Source organism: Myotis davidii, unplaced genomic scaffold, assembly GCF_000327345.1.
Source record: "Myotis davidii unplaced genomic scaffold, ASM32734v1 scaffold200, whole genome shotgun sequence".
NCBI classification, from domain to species: Eukaryota; Metazoa; Chordata; class Mammalia; order Chiroptera; family Vespertilionidae; genus Myotis; species Myotis davidii.
This window is the reverse complement of record NW_006293700.1, coordinates 3,209,437-3,219,484: the sequence shown is the minus strand read 5'-3', so window position 1 is coordinate 3,219,484 and position 10,048 is coordinate 3,209,437. Positions and strand designations below refer to the sequence as shown.

The following is a 10,048-nucleotide window of genomic DNA, read 5'->3' as shown; positions in this document are numbered from 1 at the left end:
AAGGGAGGAATTGGTCTAGCCCAGCCGTGGGCAAACTACGGCCCGCGGATACGGCCGTTTGAAATGAATAAAACTATTGAAAAAAAAGACCGTACCCTTTTATGTAATGGTGTTTACTTTGAATTTATATTAGTTCACACAAGCACTCCATCCATGCTTTTGTTCCAGCCCTCCGGTCCAGTTTAAGAACCCATTGTGGCCCTCGAGTCAAAAAGTTTGCCCACCCCTGCTCTAGATACATTCTACATGGCTGGATGATGGCTAAAGTCTTGCATGGGAAAAAGAACAAATACCAACTTTGTTTCCAGAAATGAGATAAACAGCACATAATCCAACAAGAGAGCCATTCCCTGAACCTGGAACTGGAGTTGACTCTACAAGGACTGCCCTTAATATATAAAGATACTAGTTAGTCAACATGAAAACATCTTGATTGTGTTTGTTTTTTCTTTCCCTGGAGTAGTGACCCATTGTCTGAACTATTTAGCTCTGCCTCCCAGTGAGACAGGACTCAAATGGCAGCGCAGCTGAGTGGCCGGGCTCTCTCAGGGCACAGCCCCGTCTGACCTCGTTTAGGGCAAACCAGGGGCTAAGTGACGAGCTGAGGCAAGTGGATTCAGCCTGGGGAGGTCTGAGCTGCGGTGTTAAGGAGCCTGGACTTCGTGCTGTGAACAAAACGGTCACGCGAGGGTTTGGGGTCGGCTCCAGTCAGTGTACCCTTCAGCAGGCACACCACAAACTGAAGTCTGCTTAGAAAACCCCAGGGTGCGGAGCAATGGCTGGAAACAGGGAAAGACGTTGGGAGACTCTTTCCAGAGACCAGGCAAGAGTGACGGAAGCACACAGGTGGAGGCAGAGGGTAAAGGAGGGATCACGGCACATGGAAGCAACAGAGCAGTCAGGGCTGGGTGCCCCGTGCGTGCAGCACCAACAGAGACAGACACTGCTGATGTCTCCAAGCCTGGTCCTGGCCGCGCCTGGGAACTCAAGAAGGAGCAAAAAGGAGGGAGTTCAATTTTGAGACCTGCTGATGTTAGGGAATGCACGGAACAGACAAGGCAGTTTGTGAACTTGGGACCTGCCACAGGAATCACAGTTGAAGTTGCTGATATATCAATTACCCAGCCAGAAGCGCCCAGCGGGAAGAGGTGTGAGCACCTAAAACCAGAGTCATTACGTTTCAGAGGCAGGGAGGCTACGAGGGTTGACAGGAAGAGAAGCAGGAGAAACGGGGCTTATCATGGAAGCTAAAGCACCGAGTTTCAGAGAGACAGTCAACAGGGTCACATTCTGCAGAAAGACCAAGCTACACACTGGATTTGGCAACTGGGGGAGCACTGCTATTCCTCCTATGGCACCGGTTACTTGGTAAGAGCTCTTAAACCAGTGGTTCTCAACCTGTGGGTCGCGACCCCCTTTGGCGGTCGAACGACCCTTTCACAGGGGTCACCTAAGACCATCCTGCGTATCAGATATTTACATGATGATTCATAACAGTAGCAACATTACAGTTATGAAGTAGCAATGAAAATAATGTTATGGTTGGGTCACAACATGAGAAGCTGTATTTAAAGGGCCAGAAGGTTGAGAACCACTGTTCTAAACGCTCAAGATAACCAGACACATAAGAGAACATATGTCAGAAATGTGGGGAAGATTTTTATAGGATGGTTCCCTGCTCACTCAGACCAGTTACGTAAAGTGACATTTTATCATGTCATAGGTGTTGATTTCTAGTAGCAATAGACATGGGCCCAGCATGTAATGTATCAAATATAGACACTCAAAGTTCAATGAGCATGTGATCCTATTTTGTTTTAGGAAAGAAGGCTATGCAATGACTTTGTCAGGCGCAGTCTCAGGTACCCAAGTAGTTGCTATCTAAGGAGAAGTTTTACTCAGTGTGACCACAAGAATTACTAAGGCAATTTTTAGTTCAGTTCAAGACATAAGAAGTCTTTATCTCTACAGCTCAAACATTTGATTTTTATGCATATATTTATTTAATAACAGAAGGCAGCTAGTTCTAGTACAGACTTTAAAAGTGGCCTTGAATTACAAGGGGGTTTTTTTGTATGTGTTTGTGTGTGTGTGTGTGTGTGTGTGTTTAATCCTCGCCCAAGGATATTTGTCCATTGATTTTTTAGAGAGAGTGGAAGAGAGAGGGAAAGACAGAGAGAAATATCAATGTGAGAGAAACACATCGATTGATTGCCTCCTGCACATGCCCTGACCAGAGCCCGGGCCGGGGAGGAGCCTGCAACCAAGGTACGTACCCTTGACTAGAATCAAACCTGGGACCCTTCAGTTCACAGGCTGATGCTCTATCCACTGAGCCAAACTAGCTAGGGCAAGTTTTTAGGAGCTATCCTTAGAAAGGAAAACAGTGCTCTAGAACAGTGGTTCTCACTCAACCTTCCTAATGCCACGACCCTTTAATACTGTTCCTCATGTTGTGGTGACCCCCAACCATAAAATTATTTTCGTTGCTACTTCCTAACTGTAATTTTGCTACTGTTATGAATCATAACGTAAATATCTGATATGCAGGATGTATTTTCATTGTTACAAATTGAACACAATTAAAGCATAATAATTAATCACAAAAACAGTATGTAATTATATATGTGTTTTCCAATGGTTTTAGGCGACCCCTGTGAAAGGGTCATTCAACCCCCAAATGAGTCACGACCCACAGGTTGAGAACCACTGCTCTAGAAAATATATCCTATATAATAAAAGCCTAATATGCAAATTTTCCCTTCAGGCAGTTGTTCAGCCGAGAGACCAACTGCTCACTATGATGTGTGGTGACCACCGGGGGCAGTATGGAACATGGCAGGTGTCAGCGACCCAGCCCCTGGGTGGGGGGGGGAGGGGGGGGCTTTGACCTCTTGCTGGCTTCCCAGGGGCGGGGGTGACAGGGATGGAGATGTGGTGAGATTGTGGGGTGACTGCCGAGCTCGCTCTCACTCTCCCTGCTACCCTTCCCCAGGACACCAGGGCTCGCGTGCGGGGAAGCCCCCAAGCTCAGGTACCAGGCACCTGTGAGGAGCCCAACCCACACCTGTGCGCAGCGCTGCTCAGGCTCCCTGTGGGTTCATGCAGGAGCCAGTCTGCTGGGCTGGCTGGGAGAGAGTGCGCTGCCCCCGGGCTTCCGTGTGGCACTGCTGGGCGGCCCAAAGGCTCACGCTGCACCCTGGCCTGCAGCATCCAGCTGTGCTCACTGCATCTCCACCTGGGGACTCGGGCACTGTGACTCAGGCGGAGGGGGGCATGTGGGGGCGCAGGGGCCCAGGTGCTGCCCAGGGCCCAGAGGTCAGTTGGGACCTGCCCTTCTATGCCAGACGCTCATGCTTCGATCGCTGGCCAAACCTAGGGACCACACCCGTGCACAGATTTCATGCACCTCTAGCAGTCTAATAATTCTCAATATTATGGTTTGGAGGAGGAAGCATTGACTACACAGTTTTATATGAATACTTTAGAAATATTTTTTTTAATTCTAAATCTAAGAAGCATTAAACAAAACTAGGTTTCTCTAACCAGAGAACAGAGGATTACAGTCTTTGAGATTAAAAACTAGTAAATCACACACACAAAAACTTGAACGTTAATAATTAGGGACCATTCATGAGATATTAGGTACTAATGTCTTTAAGTGCTACATTACTCAGGTCTCCTGGTGGGCTTTTACTTTTCCTGGATGGATTTTAACTAAATAGACTTTAGACATTTGGATATAGATAAATGCCTAATTCAGTAATTAGTATTTTAAAACTGTGAAACCTTTTAAGTTAAGTGGTCTATTAATTAACTACCAATTATCTTGTCTGACTACCGTATCAATAGAAGTAAATTACCAACTAGCTATGTGACAGATTGAGTCCTTTGCGATGCAAAATTTCTCCTGCACATAAAAGGCCTGCAGCTAAATGCTTTTGCTTCCCCCTTTTGGTTAATCAGGGATCAATGTGCTGCTCACATCGAAAGGCCAGGTGCAGCTCCTTGGTCAAGAAGGATCTACAGATAAACTATCTTCTAGAAACAGCAAGCTAAGGCTCTATGCTTAAAAATAACAAGTGAGGCCATGTTAATGTTTTGGGGGGAAACATGGGTTTGCAGTTCCTGTATGGAGGCCAACTTTCTATATTTCTCACCAAAATACAGAAAACCTGAGATAATGACCAACAAAGGGCATGGTATTGTATACACTCTGCATGGTCTCGTCCTCACCGGGACGGGTGCACAACAGATTATGCTGACTAGAGCCTGCCCCCAATCTATCACTTCTTGACTGGTGACCAAGAGAAGGTTCCTAGGGAGGTTCCTGGTGATGGAAGAGTACTGGAGGGTGAAGGGTGAAGGATCACAGCAGACAGGAGCGCTGTGCAGAACAGTGCCACGTCCGGTAAAAACCGCCAACGTGCATGGGAGTAGCAAGAAGCAAGGAAGCAGTTGGAGAAGGAGTCCTCTCCTCAAGGCCTGGTCACTGGGAAATGGGAATGGACACCAGGCATTCCACTTGAGCTTGATTCCAATTCGCATATTCACACCAGCCCTCTCAAAGTCGCCAGCCTCACGCCACCGAGCAGACTTACTGCACTACAGTAAAGATGAGCATATAGGTGGGGCAGGGAGAATGGAAAAACTGCAGGAAAGCAAAAGGAGATGTGCACGGTACCTAACGGGAGACAGCCCCACTGTGAAATCTCATCGATCGTTCCCAGCTTCAATTAGTCCAGCATAATGCTTACCTTTGGAAGCTGCAGGGCACACAGACCCATGTGAGCATGCTCTGAAGAGTTGGTCTAAATATTTAAGCAGAAGCCTGGCCTTGATTATCAAACATTTATTGAGTGGCTTAGGACTCAGTTCTGTGCCAGGAGGGGGAAGCAAACAGATGCATAGAATAAGCTGCCTTCAGACTGTGTGCCATCTACTGCGGGTTTCAGAGCACGAGGTATGAAAAGTTGCACCAAAGAACACAGCCTGTGCGAGGCTGCAAGAGATTCACGGCAGGAAGAGAGAAAGCTCGGACCAGTCATTTTGCTGTAGCTTCATCAGAAAATAAGAGGTTGGAAAGGATGATCTCTAAGGACCCTTGCAGCTCTAATATGCAAAAACGCCAGAAAAGGTTACAGCAAGCACTTGAGCGAGGCCTTCAAAGGCCGCTGGAGGAGGGGAGGAGGGGCGGAGGGCCTTCCAGGCCGGGAAAGAGAGTGAGGAATGGTTTTCAAGCAGCAGCTTTTTGGTGGACCCCCACATGACACCCACGTGGTTTTCTATTTAACTGCATATGACTTTCACTCGGGGTCAGGACTGCATGCTATTGATTATTTTATGAAAACCACCAACAACTGCTACTTAAAAGTCTGGTTCAAGATGATCTGTTCAAATGACTGGACAAGTCTTTGCTCAGCTGATCTACTTTTAAAAAATGTTTTGGACAACTTTTCCCCACCTGCATACGGTCAAAAGGCACACTGGTGATTTTTTTCTGGAAGAGAACAGCACACGCCAACACTGAACATCTCTTAACAGTTACCAGAAACATCTTCCACTAAGAGGGGCCACTGGAAGGGGAGCTGAATTCCGGTGGCTCTTAGGCCATGTAGCCCCCCCAACCCCCCGTCCCCCCAAAGAATCACTGTAAAAATTAACATGATAGTAAGTCTTCTTTTACATTTTAGTTGCTAGATCTTAAAAGGTTTCTTGGCAAGAAGTGAAAAATGCTAACTAGAAAGCGAATTTTCGGATTCAATATTGAAAATAAATTCTTAAGTTTAGATGCTTGGGGGAAAAACAGCTGGAGAACTCAGGAGCCTCCCATATTTTAATATGAAGTGACGTCATACGGTCCAGGCTTCCAAGAACTCCCTAAATTGTGGAGTTAGGCAACATCTCAAAGGGCCTCAGGGAAGGTGGTCTGTTCCTGCGTGCTGTGTACTAGTAGATTCCGCTCCACGATAATCCTGCTACTGGAGAGGTGACTGGGTTTTCTCCTTAGGTTAGAAAGCAGCCTAATGTTTAGGTACAGTACATTAATTAATGTGTATTTTCAAAGCCGAAGCTATGGCTTTTCTGTGCTTAACACCCACTAAATTAGCTCTCATTTCATAGGGCCTTTAAAGAAGAACTGCTTCCCTCTTATAAGTACTTAACTGCAGATCATAGGGGATTTCTGGAAAAATCTGGTTGCGTTTGAAATTTTATAGTTCAGCAAAATGAGCATGCAGAGAAAGTAAGTGGTTAGACTTTAGAGCAGCGGTTCTCAACCTGTGGGTCGCGACCCCTTTGGGGGTCGAACGACCCTTTCACAGGGGTCGCCTAAGACTATCGGAAAACACATATATAATTACATATTGTTTACAGTAGCAAAATTACAGTTATGAAGTAGCAACGAAAATAATTTTATGGTTGGGGGTCGCCACAACATGAGGAACTGTATTAAAGGGTCGTGGCCTTAGGAAGGTTGAGAACCACTGCTTTAGAGTATTTTGTGTAGATAAGCGTTTAGAGTTCAGAAACTGAGCATCAGCTCCGTCAAAGGTTATCGGAAAAAGCCAGTCCCGGTGCCGGGGTTCATAACTAGCCTCCCAAAGACTGAATACCTGTTGAGGATGAATAGCTGACTGAACTCAAGTTTCCATGGCAGCTTCACCCTTACCATTCTTCAAACAGGAAAACTACAGTCCACCTGCAATGTATATACATCTTCTGTTGCTAAGGAGACTGTTTCACTCAGAATTATAAGCACACGAGACTCTGGATAAGCTGTGTTGCCCAGTTTGTTCAGTGGCCCCACCCCTGTCACCTGCCACTGCGCTTGTGGACCCGCGGCAGCAAGGGCACCCACCCCTACCCCCACTGGGCACATCACCCACTCGCTCACCTCCACACACACACAAGCACACTTAATGCCCCCAGACTGCATCTGGTCTTCTCCTTCCTCCTCTAAAACATGACATGCGTTAACCCACAACATTGATATGTTCATTTCTAGAGGGTTGAAAATGAATTAAATAAAGTTCATGTTTGAAAATAAAATTTATAAGCTTCTTCCAGGATAAGAGAAATGGTTTGCTGTTAAAAGAGCAACACTTGACTTAAGTACTTCTAAAGCTAGATTAAGTTTTTAAGCAGTTGCTAAAAAACTAGTGAGGTTTAAGGTGACCTATTTAGGAGAAACAGTTCTTCATTGTGTTCGATTAGAAAGCTAATCTGCCTATGGAAAACACACCACACACACACACACACACACACACACACACACACACACACACACACAGAGTCCTTTCTCCTTACCCTTTCTTTATCGGACCCCACTTCTCTACAAAAGTAAAGGGGGAATACTCTGGGGAAGTAAGGCAGAAAGTGGGTCAACCATGTACAGTTACAGGGGAGGGTTTCACACCTACCATTACTGAATCAGTTCGGCTGAAAAACTGGGTTAGTTTGGTCCCTCGAGCAGTAGAAAGCCCTCGCTCTCATCCTCAGGCGCTGTCGGAGCTCGGATGTTCTCCCCATCACCCAGGAGCTGACGTCCTCGATGGTCTAAGTGTCTGCTCCCCCAGATCTCACAACCCTCCTGCCCCTACGTAGGGACCCTGTGGTCCTATAAGGGTGGCTTCTGTCTCCTGCAAGGCCTCCTCTAAGCTGAGATGGACTCCAACAGGACAGTGCCCCGACCCTGCGATGGTCCATGATGTGAAGAGCCTGCCAGGGTGGCCTGACTGCGCCCAGGGGACCACAAACGCTGATCTCAGAATCCCTGGCACTTCCCAAAATGCGGCCGAGCAGTAATTTGGAAGCCTAAACTCTGACTTTAGGAATTCATAAGAACAGCCGATGTTTTACAAACTCAACGGAAAGTAAAATAAACAAACCCAGGATTTTATGCTTCCTCTTGTTATTTTTATGGCAGTCTTTCAAACTAGTTCAAAATGTTCAGTCCTCTACCCTCTCAAGAAATGCTGAATTGGGGGTGGGGGCGGGAAACAAACAGCGATTTAACAGTAACCGGTGAGTGAGCGACGTAATTCGCCGCCGGGAACAGTGCAGAAGGAAGCTCTGAGGTGGGAGTGTGCAGGTGGCTTTCAGGCTGGCACTGAAGTTTCTCTCCGTCCCCCGCTTCTCATGGAAGAGGCCCCAGAAAGGAACAGAGGATGTTTATATTTACCCAGAAGTGTGCGTGGCAATTGACCATCATGGTTCTCTCAATGAGCTCATCAGGACATTCCAGGAGGTGGTGCCCAGAGACCACGCCGGCGTTATTGACCAGGACCGAGACCTCGCCAACCTCCTTGCGGACCCTTTCCGCCGTCAGGTAGACATTCTCCCTCTTTCCCACATCGCAGGTGTAGGTGAACACCTGCAGGTTACAGTGGGGCAGGATTTCTTCCTCGCCATTCCCAGCTGTCCTCAGAAGTCCAGATGAGGGGCGGGGGGGAATGGAACAGAGAAGGGAGGGGGTGTGCAAAACGTGAGTCACATGGCAATCAGTAGGACAAAGATCACACAAAACAAAAATTCTACAGTGAGCTTCAGATTTCTAACACCGTGAGGCTTGCCAATGGCTGAGCTTACAGCTGCTTCCCTCCCTGAAAAGTCTTGGGGAATTACAGCAATTTGCTGGAGAGCTTTGCTTAGGGGGAAATCATGTAACTGTGACAAGCCCAATACAAGTCAGACCTCATGGGATCAGCTTCCTGGAGCGAAAGACACCTGGAAAGAACTGATCTGGGCCCAGGGAGCAACACCCCTCCTCCCAAGCACACACAGTACACACTCCTCTTTGGGTGGGACAGCGGCCAGAAGTGGATTTTACTCTTTAGTATGAGCACCCTCAAAATGGAAACTCGCCTCAAGGCTCACAAATCAACACTGTAACTAATAATCTGAGTTCATCCAAAGCCAATAAATGATCCTAGAGTTTCTCAGGAAAAGCGCACACTGGTGTGTTCGAACTGGCATAGCACCCTTACACAAATCAAGGTCACAGGTAACCATGCCATGTTATCACCCGAGAACTCAATTTAAAAACCGCAATCTCTGCCCTGGAAAATGAATAGCTTTCTCTCTTTTCGCAGGGAGCACAAAAATCTGTGTTTGCTGCCCTCCAAACCATCATTGAAAATGTAACATTTTTAACCTTTGATTTTTCTGACCTAAACAGCAGGTACCAATAATTTTGGTGACAAATGATCAATATGGGGGAGGGGTGGTGCCCAAGTTAATCTTCTCTGTACAGTTCAATGTTTTCCCTGGAAACCAAACATCTTGTTAAAAAGCAAAAGTGATTGTCAAATTTCCTGGCCTAATCAATCCTTATGTTTGGTGGTGGTCTCCACGTTTGTTTGTTTTTAAAGTCTCAGACTCAGGTCAGTTGATAAATATACAAAAACACAGATTTCCCGAGGCTACCAACAACATGGAAAAAATTTTCCAAAGGGCTCAAGTCATTCAAGCTCTGTCTCAAGAAGCGGGTGCAGCGCGTCTTTCCATCAGGCTAAGTGTCTAACTAAAGTACGTACTTATCTCTGGTGACACAATGTAATTATTTTCTCGTGATTAAAGTTACAGTGAAATCAGCGCGGCCCTCGTCTACGAGGCTCAGACCACAGGAACCAAACGTGCATCTGTCCGCTCCGAGAACAACTTCCCAGACAAGTTTCCCATCGCCAAGGCGATGGGGGCATTTCTCTAAGATTCTAGCCTGTGGACACAAGTGCCCTCGGCCTTCCCCGTCCTCAGAGACACCGGACCTCGGCTAAGACAAGGGTTTGGCACACGTCCCTTTAAAACAGAGGCGATCGCGCTCCTTGATGGGGAGGGCGGGGGCCGTGTAGGTGTGTGTATGGGGGGAGGGCATGTCTCTTCCAGGACAGCCAGGCTGACCGCAGCAGTGGGGTTCGGGGGGGCCCCCCCAGGTCGGCGCGGGGCCGGGGAGGGGCTGGACTCAACAATGCGGGCGAGGGCGGCGCGGGTGCGGGTTACCTTGCAGCGCCGCGGCGTCCGCCGCCTCCAGGTCGCGGTAGATGTGGCG

At 47.4% G+C, this 10,048-nt stretch overlaps 1 protein-coding gene across 1 annotated transcript in view; it reads right to left on the bottom strand.

Moving 5' to 3' along the window:
- The window catches only part of RDH10 (retinol dehydrogenase 10 (all-trans)), a gene marked incomplete at its 5' end in the record, with an annotated part of 26,762 nt that extends 16,714 nt beyond the window's left edge, over nucleotides 1-10,048 (bottom strand). Inside the window, 2 exons of the mRNA XM_006767361.2 lie at nucleotides 8,183-8,418; nucleotides 10,000-10,048. Coding sequence (XP_006767424.1) covers nucleotides 8,183-8,418; nucleotides 10,000-10,048 — 285 coding nt within the window. The remainder of the gene's footprint in view (nucleotides 1-8,182; nucleotides 8,419-9,999) is intronic.